General features: G+C 40.9%; 1 protein-coding gene across 1 annotated transcript in view; it reads left to right on the forward strand.

Moving 5' to 3' along the window:
- Positions 1–23,714, forward strand: part of LOC133570603 (uncharacterized) — a 95,949-nt gene that overhangs the window by 943 nt on the left and 71,292 nt on the right. Inside the window, exon 2 of the mRNA XM_061923286.2 lies at positions 12,319–12,750. Within this exon, the coding sequence (XP_061779270.1) occupies positions 12,319–12,750 (432 nt within the window). The remainder of the gene's footprint in view (positions 1–12,318; positions 12,751–23,714) is intronic.

Consider the following 23,714-nt stretch of genomic DNA (forward strand, 5'->3'; position numbering starts at 1 on the left):
ACATTACACACAGTTTGAACAGTAACACTGTGTTTGAATGTAGAAAAATAAAACACTGTATTTAAATAATAAAATAATAATTGGCGTACCACTAGGTGATGCCTGCGTACCACAGTTTACATCATATTCACATAAATCATATATCTATTGTCTGCCCTAAATGTCAAAATATTTTTTGTTTGTATCCCACCCATACCACCCCCACCCCAAAAAAAGAAAGAAAGAACAAAAAAAACAAAGTAATATCTACAAATACATCGATTAAGTAAACAAAGAACAAAAAATAATAATAATACATTAATAATACATTAATAATAATAATAATCAGATATAAAATAAAATATAAACAGATGCATATATATATAAATATATATATATATACATATATACATACATATACACATAAAGGGAGTAATCCCTTTTATTCTTTTTTTTTTGCAGTACAATCACTAATTCGAAAAATTAAAATCAGGTTTATGGGGCGTGACATAGTTGACACAGTTTTCCCAGTATAAAGTAAATTTCTCCAATTCATAATTAATAAAGGCAGTTATCTTCTCCATTTTATATATGTCCATTGTTGTTTCCATCCATTGCTTCAAAGTTGGGCTCTCCTGGGATATCCATTTCCTAGTAATGGTCTTTTTACAAGCCACCAGTAGGATATTCATTAAATGTTTATCTTTCTTCAGCCAGTCCTGAGGTACATGTCCAAAAAACAAAGTTTTACTTTGGAGGGGTATTTCACATTTGAAAATATCCTGTAGAGCTTGGTGTATCTCTTTCCAATAGTCCTTTATGGTGCAGCAGTCCCACAAAACATGGTAGTGATTTGCATTTGAATTCCCACAATTTCTCCAGCAGGCAGGGGAGTTGTTATCATAGTGAGACTTCTGAAAAGGTGTAATAAAAAATCTGATCAAACTTTTCCAGCCAAACTCCCTCCACTTAGGTGAGCTGGTACAAGTCCATTGATATTTCCATATTATTGTCCATTCTTCCTCAGATATAGTTATCCCTCCTTCCTTCTCCCATTTTGTTTTAATATATGAAGTTGAATATGATTTCATATTCAACAGACCCTTATACAAGCATGAAACACTTCTATCAATAATTTCTGAATTGTAGGCTTTTGTAAACAGTTCAATCAAACATATACTCGTCTTTGTGACACTTTTCACCTTCATATTAACAAAGTGCCGCAACTGCAAATATCGATAGAAGTCTTGGTTTTCTAATATATATGTCCTTTTAATAGTTTCAAAACTAAGCATTTTTTATCTTTCATTACACTACATAAAGCTGTTATACCCTTAGATATCCAGTCCTTAAATCTTGAGTCTAATTTATTAGGTGTAAACTCTGTATCATAGGCACACCATTTAAGAACTGCAATATCACTCTCGAGTTTGTATTCCTTTATGATCATTTTCCACACTTTAAAGGTGAACATTATCACCAGACCTATGTAAGCGTCAATATATACCTTGATGTTGCAGAAAAAAGACCATATATTTTTTTAACCGATTTTCGAACTCTTAATGGGTGAATTTTGGCGAATTAAACGCCTTTCTATTATTCGCTCTCGGAGCGATGACGTCACAACGTGACGTCACATCGGGAAGCAATCCGCCATTTTCTCAAACACATTACAAACACCGAGTCAAATCAGCTCTGTTATTTTCTGTTTTTTCGACTGTTTTCCGTACCTTGGAGACATCATGCCTTGTCGGTGTGTTGTCGGAGGGTGTAACAACACGAACAGGGACGGATTCAAGTTGCACCAGTGGCCCAAAGATGCCAAAGTGGCAAGAAATTGGACGTTTGTTCCGCTTACTTTACCGACGAAAGCTATGCTATGACAGAGATGGCAAGAATGTGTGGATATCCTGCGACACTCAAAGCAGATGCATTTCCAACTGGACTGGACAGATCAGCTTTCAGGAAAAGAGAGTGGATGAGGGTATGTCTACAGAATATATTAATTGATGAAAACTGGGCTGTCTGCACTCTCAAAGTGTATGTTGTTGCCAAATGTATTTCATATGCTGTAAACCTAGTTCATAGTTGTTAGTTTCCTTTAATGCCAAACAAACACATACCAATCGGTGGTTAGAAGGCGATCGCCGTATTCGTCCTCGCTTTCTCCCGTGTCGCTGGCTGTCGTGTCGTTTTCGTCGGTTTCGCTTGCATACGGTTCAAACTGATATGGCTCAATAGCTTCAGTTTCTTCTTCAATTTTGTTTTCGCTACCTGCCTCCACACTACAACCATCCGTTTCAATACATGCGTAATCTGTTGAATCGCTTAAGCCGTTGAAATCCGAGTCTGAATCCAAGCTAATGTCGCTATACCTTGCCGTTCTAGCCGCCATGTTTGTTTGTATTGGCATCACTGTGTGACGTCACAGGAAAATGGACGGGTGTATATAACGATGGTTAAAATCAGGCACTTTGAAGCTTTTTTTAGGGATATTGCGTGATGAGTAACATTTTGAAAAAAACTTCGAAAAATAAAATAAGCTACAGGGAACTGATTTTTAATGGTTTTAACCCTTCTGAAATTGTGATAATGTTCCCCTTTAAGGGTCAATTTCACCCATGGGTTATCAATGTTATTTATGTGGGTTTGTAAATAGTTATCCGCCAGGATTGCTTGTATGGGGATGGAGGGCATTTCTTCTTAAACAATTTTCCATTGAGCAATGTATGACGGGTTGCACCAGCATATCACTGCTCTTATCTGGGCTGCAAAATAGTAATATCGGAGGCAAGGTAAACCCCATCCTCCCTTTTGTTTGACCAATTGTAAAGTTTTGAGACAAACTCTTGGCCTTTTACTTTGCCATATATACCTTGATAGCATTTTGTCCCATTCATTGACTTGGTTTTGGTTAATCTCTATTGGCAGGGTTTGAAATAGGTACAGCAGTCTTGGCAGTACATTCATTTTAATGGAATCAATTCTAGAACTAAGGCTAAAAAAAGGAATTACCGTATTTTCCGCACTATAAGGCGCACCTAAAAACCACAAATTTTCTCAAAAGCTGACAGTGCGCCTTATAACCCGGTGCGCTTTATATATGGATAAATATTAAGATTCATTTTCATAAAGTTTAGGTCTCGCAACTACGGTAAACAGCCGCCATCTTTTTTCCCCGTAGAAGAAGCGCGCGGTGCATGCTGGGATATGTGACGTTTCATTTCCATTTGTGTGTTTATGTAAAGACCCCAAAATGGCTCCTATTAAGTGTGTTGTCTGTCTAATTATAAATAATGCAGACGAGGCGTGTTAACGGAGTTCTCAACGTTTACTCACAGCGTGCTCATAACCACATTCTAACTCCCAGCATACAACGCTTCTCAGGGCTACCGCGCATGCTCGTAACTATCGTTGCATGCTGGGTAGTGTAGTTGTTATATTTGCTAGCTCATAACAGCACATTGAGAGACATGCTTACGCGCTTAATTCAATACTCGCCGTCATTCCGGGTGGATTGACAAAAGACCTCCAGCCGCTAGATATTGGTGTCAACAGGGCATTCGAAGCTAGACTGCTAACTGCGTGGGAACAATGGATGACAGAAGGCGAACACACCTTCACTAAGACGAGGAGGCAGCGCCAGACGACGCCAACATCTGCCAGTGGATCGTAAATTTGCCCAACTTTTCACTTCGGACACCGAAGACGAAGGATTTACGAATGAAGAATAACTTCAGAAAGTGAGCGCTATGTTTATTTTGTGTGTTGTGACATTAACATTCGAGCAACATTATGTTGCTATTGCTCTGCACTATTTTGAATTTTACTATGTTTGTGATTGCACATTTGCGTACATTTTGGGAGTGAACAGAGTTGTTAGAACGCTGGTTTTTAATATATTATTAAAGTTTGACTGACCTATCTGACTGTTTTTTTGACATTCCCTTTAGCGCAGCGTAGGCGCGGCTTATAGTCCGGGGCGGCTTATTGGTGGACAAAGTTATGAAATATGCCATTCATTGAAGGTGCGGCTAATAATCCGGTGCGCCTTATAGTGCGGAAAATACGGTAAGTTCTATCTTGCTATGTCATCTTTTATTTTTTTATGTATGGGTAGATAATTGTATTCTGATCATTTTGTTTGATCTTTTGGCAAATTAATGCCAATGTATTTAAAAGACTCTGTTTGCCATATCAGAGGGTAACTACTTCTGATTTCCCCTGGTGGGTTATAATTATATGAGAGTAGCTGGGTTTTACCTACCGGTATATTGATTTTATATCCTGATAGTTGACCATACAGTTCAAATGATTGCATTAATTTAGGGAGCGAGTATGTTGGGTGTCCGAGGTAAACCAAAATGTCATCCGCATAGCAGGCCAATTTATACTCTCTTCCTTTAATCATGATTCCCTTAATATCTTCATTGTGTCTAATAGACTGAGCTAATGGCTCTAGATATAATGCAAAGAGTAATGGTGACCATGCACATCCCTGTCTAGAGCCCCTTTCTAGGGTAAAACTGTTTGATAAATATCCATTGACTTTAATCGTAGCAGTAGGATTGTTATATAGTGCCTGCATAGTTTTAATGATTGTATCCTGAAAGCCGAATTTATATAAAACTCTGTAAATAAAATTCCAAATGACCAAATCAAAGGCCTTTTCAGCATCCACACTTATAACAATTGCTTCAATGTTTTTTCTTTGTATATGATCCATAATATGTAGTGTCTTTCTTATATTGTCTTGTGTTTGTCGTTGATGTATAAAACCTATTTGATCATTATGTATCAATATAGGTAAAACATCTTCTAATCGTTTGCCAATAATGGAAGTAAATAGTTTATAATCTACATTAAGAACCGATATTGGCCTGTAAGATGCACATTCAATTCTATCCTTGCCTTCTTTTGGTATAGCTGAGATAATTGCCACCCTCCAACTGAGTGGCGTTTGTGCCTTTTTTAAGACCCAATTCAGTGTGGGGAGTAAAACAGGTATTCATTATTTTTTAAATTTCTTATACCATTTAGCCGTGTAACCGACTGATCCTGGCGATTTTCTTAATTTAAGCCTACTAATTGCAACTTTTAATTCATTTTCAGTTATATCTGCAGATATTGTTTGGTTTTGTTTTTCATCTAAAATAGGTCAATCCAGAGAGTTCAGGAAGCTGTCAATTTGGGTTATGCTCCTACTAGAGACCTCAGAGTATAAAGTTTTATAAAAATGTTAGAAGACTTCCTGAATTTCATTTGGTTTAGTTTTTATCTCTTTTGTTCTTGGATCCCTCATTTTATGAATGGTGTTTTCTGCTATCTTTTTTTTTTAGTTTCCAGGCCAGTATTTTCATAGACTTAGAGCCACTTTCATAGTGTCTCTGTTGCAAAAACATTAGATTGTGTTTAATTTCTTGTGTGGCCAAACTGTTTATTTTATTCCTAGTATTTCTTATTTCCCTTAATGTATCCTGTACCAAATTTAGTTTGTGTTTTCTTTCTAATTCTTTTAGTTTTTTTTTTTTTTAAGTCATTTGATTTTGTATTCTAATTTTTTTTCTTAAATGAAGATATTGCTAGAATTTTCCCTCTTAAAACAGCCTTCAGAGTGTCCCATAATATGTGTCTTCAGTATCTAATCAATGTGTCATTGAACTCCAAGAAGAGACTATTTTCATATTTAATTTGTGTCTTAAAGGATAGGTCATTCAGCAGACTTGAGTTTAGTTTCTATGTATTATTTTTTGCCCTCAGATTAAAGTCAATAGATAGGTATATAGGTGCATGGTCACTTAGATCTATCGTCCCAATTTCACAGGTACATATTTTATCTTTATCCTGTCATGATCCGTTACCCGGATCATGGCATGATTTATGTTGGTAATGTTTCTGTTTTAGTCTGTTTCCTGGGTGCACCCTCTTTCCCTGTTTACTGTTGGTTTCCATGGGCACTGATTCTCCTCACCTGTCTTAGTTTTGCAATTAGTGTTCCCACCAGGTGTTTTGGTTAATCACTCCCCTTTATAGTTTCCTGTCACCCAGCAGTAGTTGCTGGGTCAATGTTTGCTTTAGGCAACGTTTACGTTCTCCTGTTTTTTCTCCTCGCTGTAGTAAGTTTGTACGCACTAGCATTCCTTGTTTTTTCACCCTTGGTGACATTTTGTGTTTTTTAGCTCCATGCTTGCTAGAATCCTCAGTTTGTATTTTTGATCCTGCCTTAAAATAATTAAAACCTTAAATCTTACCTGCACGCCGCACCTGCTTGTCGTCTGTATTGGAAGGAACACTACCAGCGCAGCAATGCGCCCCCCAAGACGTAACAGATTGACCCAGCCAGACGAAGTGTTCCTGTCCAACATGGACAAAGAAGATATCCTCCTGGAACTCCAAGCGGACACCCAGCCGTGGGAATACGAGGACGAAGCCGAGCTGCCTGAAGAAGACCTTCCGGCCGACGCCATGGTAGCATGGGGACAGCTAATGGCTAAGTTGACGGAAGCACAGACCCGCTTCCTCCCCCACTCTCAAGCCACCCGGACGTCGTCCACCCCACCTGGTACGCGAAGGCTCGGGCAGCGGGCCAGCTCAGAGCAGGCACAGAAGGGGTACCAGATGGACACTTTGCCCTCAACGTTGTCTACCATGCTTTTCCCGTGCGGCTTCTCCTCCCCTCAGACACCACCTGCTGGCAATTGTCCAGAAAGGCGCCAGCGGCGCACACGCACAAGGCCAGCTCCCAGGCTTCCTAGAGCCCACCCGCCCGTGCCCTCTGCTCCCGCCAAACTCGCACAAGCGCTCCCCCCACAGCTCCATCTAGCATCTGGAATCTGCTTCCTGAGAGGGGCGGGGGCAGTGCTGGTACCGTGTCAGCGGGGCCAGCAGACCTCCTTCCACTGAGGTTGCTGCCTGCCTCTCCTCCAGCGGGGGCGCTGTCGGCTTCGGCCCCACTTCCTGCTCCGTCTCCTCTGTCTGCTGTGCCACGTGCTGCTCAGCCTTCTCCACTTCCTATTCCAGCCCAGTCATCTTCCAAGACAAACCTTGAAAAATACAGTCCGGCTTGGGTGGATGAGTGGTACCGCAAGGTACTTATTGAACTGCAACTGGAGGAACAATCCCAATCAGCAGAAAACACTCCGCCTGCTCTTCTGGCTCCTCCCACGCCGACAGCCCAGACGCCTACCACTCTGACGCCACCATCAACCCTGGTGGTCCTGCAAACGCCATCCTCTCCACCTCCTGCTCCAGCGCTGCAAAGCACACGAGACCCTGCAGAGACCGACCCAGTAAAAAGGGCATTGCACGAACAGGCCAAACAACTTGGACAACAGGAGGAACAGTTTGGCGTTCTTGGGGCTTGCGTCAACGCCATGGCGGAACGCCAAGACGCCCGCCTTGATGCTTTGGAGAGACAGCTGGGAAGTATACTCACCGCGCTGCAGGTGATGATCCCCCCTACGGCCAACCCAGCAGTCCAGCTGAGACATCCACCACCCGCAGATATTCCGTTGCCTGATTCGCCCCTGACTGCGCCCACGCCAACAGACGAGCCGCCTGCTCCGCCTCTGTCTCCGCCCACACCAACAGACGAGCCGCCTGCTCCGCCCACGCCGACAGACGAGCCGCCTGCTCTGCCTCTGGCTCCGCCCACGCCGACAGACGAGCCGCCTGCTCCGCCTCTGGCTCCGCCCACGCCGACAGACGAGCCGCCTGCTCCGCCTCTGGCTCCGCCCACGCCGACAGACGAGCCGCCTGCTCCGCGTCTGGCTCCGCCCACGCCGACAGACGAGCCGCCTGCTCCGCGTCTGGCTCCGCCCACGCCAACAGATGAGCCGCCTGCTCAGCCTCTGGCTCCGCCCACGCCGACAGACGAGCCGCCTACTCCGCCCACGCCGACAGACGAGCCGCCTGCTCCGCCCACGCCGACAGACGAGCCGCCTGGTCCGTCTCTGGCTCCGCCCACGCCGACAGACGAGCCGCCTGGTCCGCCTCTGGCTCCGCCCACGCCGACAGACGAACCGCCTGCTCCGCCTCTGGCTCCGCCCACACCGACAGACGAGCCGCCTGCTTCCATGGCGACGACGCTTCCTGTTTCCACGGCGACGTCGCTTCCTGTTTCCACGGCGACGACGCTTCCTGTTTCCACGGCGACGACGCTTCCTGTTTCTACGGCGACGACGCTTCCCGCGGCTTCCACGACTGCCTCACCTCCCGCGGCTTCCACGCCTGCCTCACCTACGACGTGCCCACCTCCTTGTGTCCGGCGGGCCGCACCACGGCGCCGCCCACCTCGTCGTTTCTGGACTATTCATGGACGCTTTTGGCGCCAACAGCAGCGACGTCCCAGACTTGGGTACAGGGCTCAAAGACTGCTGAGGTTCTGGCGCCAGTCTCGTCCGCCTCCTCAACGGCCACAGACATGGCCATTCCGAGGTCGCCCGCCTCGACGATTGTGGCGACAATCTACCCGCCGCCGCCACCTGACTTGTCCCCAGTGGCTTCGGGGACACATGGCCTGGCAGCCCACCACCAAGTCATCCCTCTACCCTCCCGTGACTTTTGACTTTCTGGGGGGGGGGGTTGTAGTTTGGGACGTCTGGGATCCGTCCCTTAAGGGGGGGGGTTATGTCATGATCCGTTACCCGGATCATGGCATGATTTATGTTGGTAATGTTTCTTTTTTAGTCTGTTTCCTGGGTGCACACTCTTTCCCTGTTTACTGTTGGTTTCCATGGGCACTGATTCTCCTCACCTGTCTTAGTTTTGCAATTAGTGTTCCCGCCAGGTGTTTTGGTTAATCACTCCCCTTTATAGTTTCCTGTCACCCAGCAGTAGTTGCTGGGTCAATGTTTGCTTTAGTCAACGTTTACGTTCTCCTGTTTTTTCTCCTCGCTGTAGTAAGTTTGTACGCACTAGCATTCCTTGTTTTTTCACCCTTGGTGACATTTTGTGTTTTTTAGCTCCATGCTTGCTAGAATCCTCAGTTTGTATTTTTGATCCTGCCTTAAAATAATTAAAACCTTAAATCTTACCTGCACGCCGCACCTGCTTGTCGTCTGTATTGGAAGGAACGCTACCAGCGCAGCAATGCGCCCCCCAAGATGTAACATATCCTTTCCAAATGTTAGAAATAATCTATTCTTGTATAAAGACAGTGCGGAGCAGAGAAATAAGTATAATCCCTTCTGTCTGGGAAAAAGTCTCGCCATATGTCAATTAAGCCTACTTCCTCAAAAAGTGTGTTTATTTTCTTATAAAGGGGTTTCACGTTTTGTATTTTTATACTAGATGAGTCCAATGTTGGCTGTAAATATATATTTAAATCCCCACCACAAATCAAAAGACCTTTGGTTTCCGTTACCATAATATTGGTGATTTTTTGGAAGAAATTAATATCACTCCCAGGGGGTGTAGAGACATTCAATAAGGTGATTGGGTTCCCATCTAGCTTTCCCTTTACTAAAATAAATCTACCCTCCTTATCACCAAATTCCAATACTTTTTCAAAATGTAGCTTTTTTGAGATGAGGATTGTAACTCCTCTCCTATGTCCTAATTTATATGACGAACAAAACAAATGAGTGAAGCCCATTCTCTTTAGTTTTACATGCTCCTTGTCAGTCAAATGGGTCTCCTGTAAATATACTATGTGGGCTTGTTCTGTCCTCACCTTCGATAATATTTTATTGCGTTTAATTGGGTTCAATAGGACATTAACATTAAACGATACACATTTTACTTTGTCACTAACCATATGTATTTACTTGTAAATGTACCAATAAAATATTCAAAATAAAACCTAGCAAGTCTACTCCCATAACGAAAACAACTGATATAACATAAATAAAACAAAGCAAAAATAACTAAAGACAATTAAAAAAGAAAAGTGTAGTTCCAAAGCAGGGGTCTCTAATAGATGCCCCTGAGTTGGGCTAGATAAAACGTCTTGCTGTGGGGGAAATCCTCTCCCAACTATGGGCTGAGGGCCCCCATCATGGCACTTGGTAGAAAGAGAAACAAAATCTCTGTTCATTACATAGATACATCCCTCATTTGTATATATTCTCATCTAGCTGGGGTTATTATATAAACGCAAATGTCTTGGAGTGAATTTAAAGTCACCTGTTTTGGTTCTGTTCATCTTACCAACACTTTAAGAAGTCAGTCAAAATTAACAGGTCCTCCGGAGAAGGCGATGATTATCTTCTGAAGGCTTGCAGTCTCTCCTTGATGCTTTTCTCTGGCTCCTCACATGTCCCCTCCCGGCTCCTTCCTCCCATGGTCTCCCAGGCGGAGCGGGACAGCTGATCCAGCAGGCTCTCCCTCGGTGTAGTCACGCTGACTGAAAGTCCTCTGTCCTTCATGTCTTTTGTTGCCTCCTTTGCTGTCCGGTACAACTGCGTGCCGTCCTCCTGGAACACTCGTAGTTTGGCCGGGTACGGAGTCTGGAAGCAGATATTTCTTTGCTTTAACACTCTCTTCGCTTCAGCATATTTTTTCCTCTTTTGCAGGACTGCTGGGAGGTAATCCTGGTCAAAATGCATTAGTCTCCCATTCAGAAAAATCTTCTTTCCCCAGGCTTTGCTCATGACCTCTTCTTTCATCCTGTAGCAGAGGAATTTGACTATTATTGACCGCGGCTTGTCTTCTCTGTCTCCGTCGGGTCTTGGCGCCAGCGCGCGGTGCGCGCTTTTGATGTCGAGTTGCGTAGTTGCGGGGATCTCCAACATGTGCCGCAGCAGTTTTTCCACAAACTCTGGCATGGACGGTCCCTCGGCTCCTTCGGGAACATTGTATATCCTCAAGTTCTTGCGTCAGGATCTCCCTTCATAGTCGAGTAGTTTGTTTTCTTGCTGATGAATGACTTTTATCATGTTGTTCAACACATACTCCATGTTTTGAATCCGGCCCTCCACCTTCTCAATTCGCTCCTCTGTGTCTGTTATTTGTTGTTTAATGTTGGTGAGCTCAGATTTAATATCGTTCAGCTGTTCTTTTATGTCTTTTCGGAAGTCCCGAATCTCCTCCAGAACTTGGACTAAACCTTCGGCGTCTGCCTCCTTTGAGCGAGGGTTAGCGTTAGCACCGTCATCTTGTAGCTTTACAGGTGAGCTGTTCGCGGACACAGACCTTTCCTCATTTACAGGCTCTGCAACAATATTTCCTCGATTTCCTCTGGTTTTCCCCATTCTTGCCCCTTTTGTTTGTTCAGAGATTATCTAAAAATTTGGCATTTTACGGTCTAACGGGGCAAAATAACTTTTTTCACGAGGGAGATGTTACTCTAAGCTGCCATTCAGCTTGATGACGTCACCGAAACTCCTCAGACTCAGTTCTATGTTTTTTATGGGTACAGAAAATGATGGAATGATCACTTAAGCCGCATACAGTAGTTCCACTTGTGAAAATCATAGACTGGTCAGAAGTAACAACGAGGTCTATGAAGGTTTAAAAGGACTCACTCACCCTGGTAGTATGCTTAATGAGCTAAGTGAGACAATGTTGGTGGCACAGCTTAGTGAAGGTTTTAAAAATGGGTGCATCCTTTCAGGACATATCTGTGTTCCAGTCCCCAAGAAGATGTAAACCTATATCAACATGTTTACACAAAACTCACACACTCACTAAATACATTTTTCACTGTAATCAAATCTAATTAAAGTTATAATTTCACTTCCTGATCCTGACTTACATGCAACAATAAGTGAAAGTAAACATTTATTTTCAATAACCAAAGTAGTCAACACTTGAATCATTAAAAGAACATAAAGGTGACTGACTTTCCTTCTGTGTGTTGTAGATGGTCTCCAATTCCTAAAGAGGAATTGTTGATGGAGATACTCCATACAACAGCACATAGGAAAACATGTTTTTGTTAAAAGTTCCTTTTGGCCCAGCCAACAAAATGACCACCCAAAAGTATTCTGCATGATAACAAAAACATACCATGAATGTTTTTTAAGTGATTTTGGAAGTAGATTTGTTTTATTTCCATGACAATGAAGTTATGGTAATGACAATCTCAATATTTACAGACTTTACATCAGTGAAGTTAAGAATGCCTCAATCAAAGCTGCGTCGTACTTATAAAAAATTTCAAATTGACCCCCATCAAATTTCCAAGTCTGTTTTTGTACTCACTGTACCACTTTTGAATTAATTTTAGGACAAAAGGTGGTATTTCCTGTGTTTTTATTGGTTGTTTTGCTACACACTTTTAACACAACACACAAAAGAACACAAATAATCTCATTGTGTTAACAGTGTCAGTCCAAAACTATTTATATTCTCTCTTTATCTCTTATCATTTATCTTATTGACTTATTTACCCAACAGAAGTACAGCAGCCCCCCCACATGAAGGAGGAAGAGGATGATCCACAGCCCACCCACATGAAAGAGGAAGAGGGGGATCCACATCCCACCCACATGAAAGAGGAAGATGATGAGCCACAGCCCACCCACATGAAAGAGAAAGAGGGAGATCCACAGCCCTGCCACATGAAAGAGGAAGAGGATGATCCACAGCCCCCCCACATGAAAGAGGAAGAGAAGGATCCACACATGAAAGAGGAAGAGGATGAATTACAGCCCCTTCACATGAAAGAGGAAGAGGAGGATCCACACATGAAAGAGGAAGAGGAGGGAGAGTGTGTTGTAGGGCAGGAGGAGGATGATGTCAGCAAGTTTCCACTGACTGTTGTCTCTGTGAAGACTGAAGAGCATGAAGACAAAGCACCTGAGTCTTCACAGTTTCATCACAGTCCAAGTAAGCACATATCATTTTATTCTCAGGGCATTCAATCCATCACAACTGGACTGTTCACTTTGTCTTAGAAGACTCATCCAAGTAGGCTTCATCACTTCATGCTCATACACTTCAAGTCTTAAATCTAATCATTGGAATTTAGAGGGGAACTGCACTTTTTGGGGGAATTTTTTCTATCGTTCACAATCATTATAAAAGACATGAGGGTGGATATATAAAAATAAATGAATCACATTCTAACTAGGGCTGGGCGATATGGCCTTTTATTAATATATGGATATGTTTAGTCCATGTCACGATACACCATATATATGTGGATATGTTTAGGCCATGTCACGATACACCATATATATGTGGATATGTTTAGGCCATGTCACGATACACCATATATATGTGGATATGTTTAGGCCATGTCATGATACACCATATATATGTGGATATGTTTAGTCCATGTCACGATACACCATATATATGTGGATATTTTGCCTTAGCCTTGAATGAACACTTGATGCATATAATCACAGCAGTATGATGATTCTATGTGTTTACTTTAAAACATTCTTCTTCATACTGCATTAATATATGCTACTTTTAAACTTTCATGCAGAGAGGGAAATCACAACTAAGTCAATTTAGCAAAAGTGTATTTATTAAACAGTTATTAAGCAGTGGCACAAACATTCATGTCATTTCAAAACAGAAAGTGCAACATTGTCAGAGACATTTTAAAACAAGCTATTAGTGCACTTTTGTGCATGATGTCACTAAGATGACATATCAAAACAACACTAAATTAAAGTGCACTTTTTGTACAGAACGCCACTACAATAGTTAAAAACAAATAAAATGCACTTTTGTGCATGATGTCACACAAGATATTTCAATAAGTGTCAAATAAAAATGAGCTGCATAATAGGAAATCAAATAGTGTATGTCCTTCACTATGTGGTAGGTTCCTGCGGACGTTATCTCCTTCTGTTGTTGACTATTTGTTTCATACGGTGTTGATCTGGAAATGGTTGCTTGGATATTTTGTGGGTGTGGCACCGGCCGAGATGTTGACATGCAGAGTTTCAAGCACTCCTAATTCTCTAGCGGGTGACATTTCAGAGGATGCTACATTAGCAGTGCTGCTACTTTTTGTAGCAACGCTTTTGCCGCATACTTGACATATCACGGTTGTCTGTTCAACATCTTTCCGCTTGAAGCCAAACCACCGCCAGACGATGGACCCCCTGCTGTTTTTCTTGGGAATTAATTCTTCCTTCATTTGTTACCAGATTGGCACCTTCTTTCTCTTGTATTACCACTAGCACCACAGCTAACCTTACCATGCCGCTACCTGTCTGCTCCGTGAGAGCGTATGACGTTGCACACGTGACAGTATGTGACATATGTAAGAAGGTGCGCTTGTTTTATGTCTCTGTGAGAAGGAGAGACAAGAAAGAGTGAGAAGAGCCTGTAGTGTAATGCCTGCAGCTAAAAGCAACTGTGTGTGAACGTATACTCCAATATCACCATATAGTCATTTTCTATATCGCACAGGGACAAACCCACAATATATCCAGTATATTCCATACATCACCCAGCCCTAATTCTAACTCATAAATGTAAATAAAAGTCCACTTGCAATGGAGCCAATGGGAGGTCCTCTATAACCATCCAAAATACACCAACAATACTCCATTTGCATTTTGTGGCTTGAATGTCCACCAAGTGTTAGTTGAGGTGAGTTTATTTGGAACATGCAAGCATACAACATGATACATCACACATGCATGCATACAACATGATACATCACACATGCATGCATACTAGGGCTGCAGCTAACGATTATTTTTCTATCGATTAATCTATAGATTATTTTTTCGATTAATCGGTTAATCTATAGATTATTTTTTCGATTAATCTATAGATTATTTTTCCTTTTACCGATTTTTTTATTTATTTAAAATGAAGATGAAAAAAAGAAATTTAGGCCAGTTTTTTCAAAAGGCATGGCTTTTATTTACAAAAAAAAAGTATGGCCACTCAGTCAACATTGAAAACATGGCAAAACATTCTGTAACACTGTAAACATTTGTGCCAATCTAAATATTCTGGAGCACTGTAAACATTAAGTATTGCTTTTAAAATGTGCAAAATAAACATCCAGTCCAACACAGTACACTATAACCAATTCTACTCATTCCAGTGAGTGACTAACAGTTGTAACAAAGAAAGGCTAGCATGTCTACATGCTCTGGGGTGAGGCTGGTTCTTTTCTTGTTTACAATATTCCCAGCAGCTGAAAATAGGTGCTCAGAAGGGGTCGATGTGGCTGGAACTGAGAGGTAAGACCGAGCCAGCATTGCCAGATTTGGAAACCTTGCCTGATGTTCTTTCCACCATTTTAATGGGTTTTCATCCTTGGAAATGGGGGATTCTCCAAAATAAGACACTAACTCGTTTCTGACCATTTCAGCATCATTACTGTCATTGTTGTCTTCCTCATTGTTGCTGAGTTCATCTGAATCTGAGCCAAGAAGTGTGTCTAGTAAAGATACAGGCCGCCTGTCAGCATCTGGTCTTTCCACTTGCATTGCTGTGCCCTGTTGAGCGTGTGTCTCCTTTTCCCTTCTTTTCTCCTCCAGAACTATTGCATGCAGCTTGTATTGAACTTTTAAACACTCATCTGCAGTCAGGAATTTCAGCTTCCTGAATCGTGGGTCAAGTGCAGCTGCTAATATGCACACATTTGGTCCATCATCTTTGAATGTGGTCTCGGCTTCCCACCTGGATGTTATCTCACGTGCAGCAGTGACCTGGAAACACTTGATTGATGCATTTTCAAAAGCAGTTTGTGTAGCCTTCCGAAGCCCTTTGACCAGCAGAGGGACAGCGGAAACTGTTACATAAGATTCTCCACTCAGGTACACAGTTGCACATTCAAAATGTTTCAGAACTTGTTCAAGTTCTTCAAGCAAGCTCCACTGGTCAGCCTTAAGATCCAGAAAATGCTTCCCTCTTTGAGTGACCTCCGGATCTGACAGAGTTGCTGTTATTGTCCACCTCTGCTCAAGCAGGCGACTAATCATGTAAAAGGAACTGTTCCATCTCACAGACACATCTTGTATGAGGCTGTGGTCTGGAGAACCCATTTGTTTTTGCTTAACCTTTAGTTTTGTACTGGATAGCTCACTTTTTCTGAAGTGCTGGACCAAACTTCTTGCTGCTCCTAAAGCTCTGCTGATGTGGTTGTCCTTTAGAGCATGGTTAACTACAAGCTGTAGGGTATGGCCAACACATCTGAGGGATGAAACACCATGTCTTTCCTCAAGAACTCTTAAAGCTGCAACAACATTTGCAGCATTGTCATGTACAATGACTTGTACTAGTTTTATGTTTATTTCAAACTTATTGACAACATCCTCAATCCAAGAGGCAATGTTTTCTGCAGTGTGCTTTTCATTGAGGGGCATTGTTGTCAAGTTAATTGAGGCAAGCTCCCACTCATCATTAACAAAGTGAATGGTGACACCAAGGTAAGCTTCAGTGGCCATACTTGTCCATGCATCAGTTGTGAGTGTCAGTTTTCCTTTCACATTTTTCAGGATTGCTTTGACTTCATTCATTTTCTTTGTGTATTTTTGCTCCATAAGCTTAGTGAAGTGGGTTCTTGATGGTAGTGTGTAGCCAGAGTGAAACCGTTTGATCATTTTTTGAAACCCTTCCCATTCTACCATATTTAATGGCCTCATGTCTATGAGCATCATTTCCAGGACACCATCAGTCAGGTCAGCGGCCACTTGGGGTGTGCATTCAGTCCCATGCCTCTTTGGAAAAAAATCCTGGACACTGCTTTGTCGTTTGCTGCAACATAAGAGACAACAATTAATTTTCATTTTAAATATACCCAAATACAGCTTACTTCAATACAAAAGGTTAATGATAGTATGATTAAAGTGAAGTTAATTGTTCGTTTGTACATAGGATATGTAACTGTTAATGTTGTAAAAGGTATTTGCACAACTTATTAACGTTAGCGTTAAAGATAGGATATGTAACTGTTAATGTTGTAAAAGGTATTTGCACAACTTATTAACATTAGCGTTAAAGATAGTATATGTAACTGTTAATGTTGTAAAAGGTATTTGTACAACTTATTAACGTTTGCGTTAAAGATAGTATATGTAACTGTTAATGTTGTAAAAGGTATTTGTACAACTTATTAACGTTAGCGTTAAAGATAGTATATGTAACTGTTAATGTTGTAAAAGGTATTTGTACAACTTATTAACGTTAGCGTTAAAGATAGTATATGTAACTGTTAATGTTGTAAAAGGTATTTGCACAACTTATTAACATTAGCGTTAAAGATAGTATATGTAACTGTTAATGTTGTAAAAGGTATTTGCACAACTAATTAACGTTAGCGTTAAAGAGGAGCGCGTCTTTGTAAACACTGAACAGGCACGCCAAACGCGCCTCTCAGAGCAAAACGGTGCTTTAGTTTATGAATTTACAACGCAGATACAAATGACACATTCATGTTTTTGTGTAATGATGACAACGTATACTCACACGGATGATTGACTCGTTGATGGTGATGGGAAGAACGCTGTCGGATGTTTTCTTTTTAGATGCTCGTTCATAGCCGTTGTGCTGCTGTGATACGCCATTTCCGCTCGACACAGTGTGCATAAAACAACATTATTAGGCCGTTTATTAAAATAATCCCACACTTTTGACGCCTTTTGGCGTGTTTTTTTCCCCTCGCTCGCATCGTTTGCTCTGCGCTCCGCCATGACAGTGGTGTGACGTAAATATGCGACGCGTCGACGCACAAAAATGACGTCGACGTATTTACGTAACCGATGACGTCGACTACGTCGACGCGTCGTTTCAGCCTTAATGCATACAACATGATACATCACACATGCATGCATACAACATGATACATCACACGTGCATGCATACAACATGATACATCACACATGCATACAACATGATACATCACACATGCATGCATACAACATGATACATCACACATGCATGTATACAACATGATACATCACACATGCATGCATACAACATGATACATCACACATGCATGCATACAACATGATACATCACACATGCATGCATACAACATGATACATCACACATGGATGCATACAACATGATACATCACACATGCATGCATACAACATGATACATCACACATGCATGCATACAACATGATACATCACACATGCATGTATACAACATGATACATCACAATTTCCAGTTTGTCTATTCAACATGTTGGAAAAGGAGTAGGAAGAAGCAGAGCTTATTTAATTCTACCACTTTTCTTTTACATAACAGTTGCTAACACTTTTGTTCACTTCCTGTTATCAATGTATTCACAATATACTCCATAAGTAATCACAATAAAAATAAATAAATAATAATGAGTGAAGTAAGTTATATTTCATATGGTGAGATGAGTAAGATGATGTAGAAAATGAATGATGGATGAAATAAATTGAGAATGTTTATCTTCTTCTTTGTACTTTGTAAACACTTTAAGTGTGAAGAGTTTCTTGAAGTAGATCATATTAGTACATTGTTTGATTGCTTTGCTTCATCCATTCCATCATTTAATTCCACATACTGATATACTGAAGGTCTTAAGTGTTGTACGTGCATACAAATGTTTTAAATTAAAATGTTCTCTAAGATTATATTTCTCCTCTTTTGTTGAGAATTGTTGTACATTCTTGGCTAGCAGGTTATAGTTTGCTTTGTGTATCATTTTAGCTGTTTGCTAATTCACTATGTGGTGGAATTTCAGTATTTTTGATTCAATAAATAAAGTGTTTGTATGTTGTCTATATCCAACATGATGTATTATTATAACTGATCTTTTTTGTAACACAGTTAATGAATGAAGTGTACTTTTGTAGTTATTTCCCATATTTCTACACAATAAGTCAGATATGTAACACTAGTGAGCAGTAGAGAATATGAAGTCATTTTTGGTCTACAACATGTTTTGCTTTATTCATTATTGACGTGTTTCTTGCTACTTTATGTTGTATATTTTTTACATGAGATTTCCAGTTCAATTTATCATCAATTATTATACCTAGACATTTTGAATCATTAAAACGTTCAACTATTAGGTTCATATTGTCATTTTTTGTATTTCCATGTAGAAAGTACTGGGGGTAATCTTTCTTAGCAGCATTTTTAATGATGCTATTTAGGATGCCCCATGTTGCTCTCATGTTGTTTCTGTTCTTCTTTAATAATTGTCTGTAGTATTCCTTCTTACATGTTCCTAGTATACCAATTAGCTTGTTTTTATATTTCGTATACTTATTTTCTGCCTCTATAGATGTCTGTGTTATTAATATTCCATATAATGTCTTTTTTTTGTGACAAGCATTTTTCAGTCCTTTTGTCATCCATGGTTGGTTGTTTTTCTTTTGCTTCTTACTAACTTATTTCCATGGACAACATAAACATTGATATTATACATGTGGGCCTATATATATATATACATATATATATATATATATATATATATATATATATATATATATATATTTGATGTGGCAAGCTACTTTTGCAGTGTAGCTTGTAGTGTAGCGTGCTACAATTCTCTGAGGATAACTTAGCTACATTTAATTGAGAGTAACTTGTAGCTTAGCTTACTACATTGTCCAGGTAGCTTGCCCATCACTGTCTATTTGGCCTAGCTCACATGTCAATAGTTTGAATACTGCAAACTTCAATACAGTAACACCTCATTTGTTCTGCAGACGTCCAGCGGGTGTCAGCGGGGAGTCATGAAGAGGAGTGGCACACCAGTGTGGGACAGAAGGAGCTACAGGCCCCCTCCCACATTAAAGAGGAGCAGCTTCATGATGAAGATGAAGCTCAGTCCTTCCAGCTTCATCACAGTCAAAGTGAGGAGAACAGAGGGGCGGAGCTTGTAAGTCAACACATCACAGAAGCTGATGGAGAGCATTGTGAAGATATCAAGTCAGAACCAGACAGCATCTTTGCTCCACTGTCAGACATGGACCACATGATGTCACACTCTTCTGATCACAGTGACCACATCCAAAAACCTTTGGAGAGTAAAAATGACTCTAAAGGTGATACGAGACATCACACTAACAACAAACACTTTGACTGCTCTGATTGTGGGAAATCATTTAGATGGAAGAGTCATTTTACAGAACACATGAGAACACACACTGGAGAGAAACCTTTTAGTTGCTCTGTTTGTGCTAAAAGATTCAACACTAAGAATGAAATGATATTACACATGAGAACACATACTGGAGAGAAACCTTTTACTTGCTCCGTTTGTAAGAAGAGTTTCCCCACAAAGCATTACATGACCAGACACATGAGAACACATCTTGGAGAGAAACCTTTTACTTGCTCCGTTTGTAAGAAGAGTTTCTCCAGAAAGCATCACATGACCAGACACATGAGAACACACACTGGAGAGAAACATTTTGCTTGCTCAGCTTGTGCTAAAAGATTCAACACTAAGACTGAAATGATATTACACATGAGAACACACACAGGTGAGAAACCCTTTACTTGCTCTGTTTGTAAGAAGAATTTCTCCAGAAAGGAACACATGACCACACACATGAGAACACACACTGGAGAGAAACCTTTTGCTTGCTCAGCTTGTGCTAAAATATTCAACACTAAGAATGAAATTATATTACACATGAGAACACACACAGGTGAGAAACCCTTTACTTGCTCTGTTTGTAAGAAGAGTTTCTCCAGAAAGCAAATGATGACCATACACATGAGAACACACACTGGAGAGAAACCTTTTGCTTGCTCTGTTTGTAAGAAGAGTTTCTCCACAAATACAAACTTGACCACACACATGAGAACACACACTGGAGAGAAACCTTTTCCTTGCTCTGTTTGTAAGAACAGTTTCTCCAGAAAAGAACACATGACCATACACATGAGAACACACACTGGAGATAAACATTTTGCTTTCTCAGCTTGTGCTAAAAGATTCTACTCTAAAATGACATGATATTACACATGGGAACACACACAGGTGAAAAACCCTTTACTTGCTATGTTTGTAAGAATAATTTCTCTAGAAAGCAACACATGACCAGACACATGAGAACACACACTGGAGAGAAACCTTTTGCTTGCTCAGCTTGTGCTAAAAGATTCAACACTAAGAATGAAATGATATTACACATGAGAACACACACAGGTGAGAAATCCTTTACTTGCTCCGTTTGTAAGAAGAGTTTCTCCAGAAAGCAAATCATGACCATGCACATGAGAACACACACTGGAGAGAAACCTTTTGCTTGCTCAGCTTGTGCTAAAAGATTCAACACTAAGAATGGCATGATATTACACATGAGAACAAACACTGGAGAGAAACCTTTTACTTGCTCAGTGTTGGTATAATTATGTATATATATTATCACACTAACTTTAGTATCCTTAAAGTCTGTTGCTTTAGTTATTAGTTATTGTGCTTAAGTTAGACTTTTCTATTCATGCAAGGACAAATACTTCTTGTCTGAGGGGTGGCCTCTTTGTTTTAGCCCGCTAACAGCCAAGGACTTCAAGGACCTCTACGAAGATAAGACGACAGCACGCTGACGAAGCGGAGACAAGGCGAAATCACAAGGCCACCACCACATTCTGTCACGTATTGTGCGTCCTGGACCTGCTTTGCATAATATATGTGACCACTCCTTTTAGAGGCGGCCTCAGTGATGTTGACTGTGGAACTCTTGAATAAATAGAGGGACGCGGGAGCTGAACCTTAGAGCGTAGGGCGAGACTGTGACTAAGTGTGCAGCTCCATGGGTTCTCCTCATGAGCTAAATTGAACTCTGTCTCTGCATGATTCCTTGCTTCTTGTCTGATGAATATATGTCATCAGTGTTTGAACCTGACACTCAGCTTGTGCTAAAAGATTCAACACTAAAAAGGAACTTTTATTACACATGAGGACACACATTGGGGAGAAACCTTTTACTTGCTATGTTTGTAAGAAGAGTTTCTCCAGAAAGCAAATCATGACCACACACACGAGAACGCACACTGGAGAGAAACCGTTTAGTTGCACTGTGTGTGATAAGATGTTCAGGTTTAAGTATCAGGCCAGTAAACACAAGTGTGTAACAGTCATAGAAGCTGCAGGGATTTAAAAACACTTAATGGGGAACATTATCACAATTTCAGAAGGGTTAAAACCATTAAAAATCAGTTCCCAGTGGCTAATTTTATTTTTCGAAGTTTTTTTCAAAATTCTACCCATCACGCAATATCCCTAAAAAAAGCTTCAAAGTGCCTGATTTTAACCATCGTTATATACACCCGTCCATTTTCCTGTGACGTCACATAGTGATGCCAACACAAACAAACATGGCGGATAGAACAGCAAGCTATAGTGACATTAGCTCGGATTCAGACTCGGATTTCAGCGGCTTAAGCGATTCAACAGATTACGCATGTATTGAAACGGATGGTTGTAGTGTGGAGGCAGGTAGCGAAAACGAAATTGAAGAAGAAACTGAAGCTATTGAGCCATATCGGTTTGAACCGTATGCAAGCGAAACCGAGGAAAACGACACGACAGCCAGCGACACGGGAGAAAGCGAGGACGAATTCGGCGATGGCCTTCTAACCAACGATTGGTATGTGTTTGTTTGGCATTAAAGGAAACTAACAACTATGAACTAGGTTTACAGCATATGAAATACATTTGGCAACAACATGCACTTTGAGAGTGCAGACAGATCATTTCAGGCGCGCTAAGAACATATATTTTTTCCACGATTTCAGCACTCAGGTTAACCATACCTAAATAGACACAAAATACTGCATTACACAAGACTACCAGAATGTACTCGAATGATTGAAAAAAATAAATGTTTTTAAGCTAAATTATTGGTAAACACAGATTATGTATATTAATGTACGTAAAACCGCAAGTAATGAATAAAGTTTTCATCAATGAATATATTCTGTAGACATACCCTCATATCAGCAGGCCAGGGAAGCTAGGGTGGATATTCTTCTCTTGATCATCTTCGGTGGCATAAGGAACGGTGTGAGCCAAGACATCCAGGGGGTTTAGCTCGCTCGTCTGCGGGAACAAACTGCCGCCATTGCTTGCCGTGCTAGCGAGGTCCTTTGTCCCTGAATTGCTCACACACTCCGGCAGATTCAATGGGGGTCTGGCGGCAGATTTCTTTGACTTTATGGTTGGAAATGCATCTGCTTTGAGTGTCGCAGGATATCCACACATTCTTGCCTTCTCTGTCGTAGCATAGCTTTTGTCGGTAAAGTGTGCGGAACAAACGACTGACCATTTTCGTAGGCTTTCCCCACACCCTCGTATTTTGAACAAATTTCGTCCAATTTCTTGCCACTTTGGCATCTTTGGGCCACTGGTGCAACTTGAATCCGTCCCTGTTCGTGTTGTTACACCCTCCGACAACACACCGACGAAAGTGAGAAAATGGCGGATTGCTTCCTGATGTGATGTCACGTTGTGACGTCATCGTTTCGAGAGCGAATAATAGAAAGGCGTTTAATTCGCCAAAATTCACCCATTTAGAGTTCGGAAATCGGTTAAAAAAATATATGGTCTTTTTTCTGCAACATCAAGGTATATATTGACGCTTACATAGGTCTGGTGATAATGTTCCCCTTTAATATGAATGTATATTTGATGTTGTATGTAGTGCTTCTCATCTTCTAGTCTTATATGTTGTCCTGTAGTTACTTTTTAAGTTGTGTGCATTTATCAAATAATATATATGTAGCTACTATTTTATTCTATTTTTTCATCTTTGAAGAGAGGACATCTTATTATTTTCATTGTTTTTTTCCACACATTTTTTCAATTGCATTTTATTGATGTTATTATCCAATTAAAAGTATGAATGAATAAAATGGTTAACAAAATG

The sequence above is a fragment of the Nerophis lumbriciformis genome, linkage group LG28 (genome assembly GCF_033978685.3).
Source record: "Nerophis lumbriciformis linkage group LG28, RoL_Nlum_v2.1, whole genome shotgun sequence".
Taxonomy (NCBI): Eukaryota; Metazoa; Chordata; class Actinopteri; order Syngnathiformes; family Syngnathidae; genus Nerophis; species Nerophis lumbriciformis.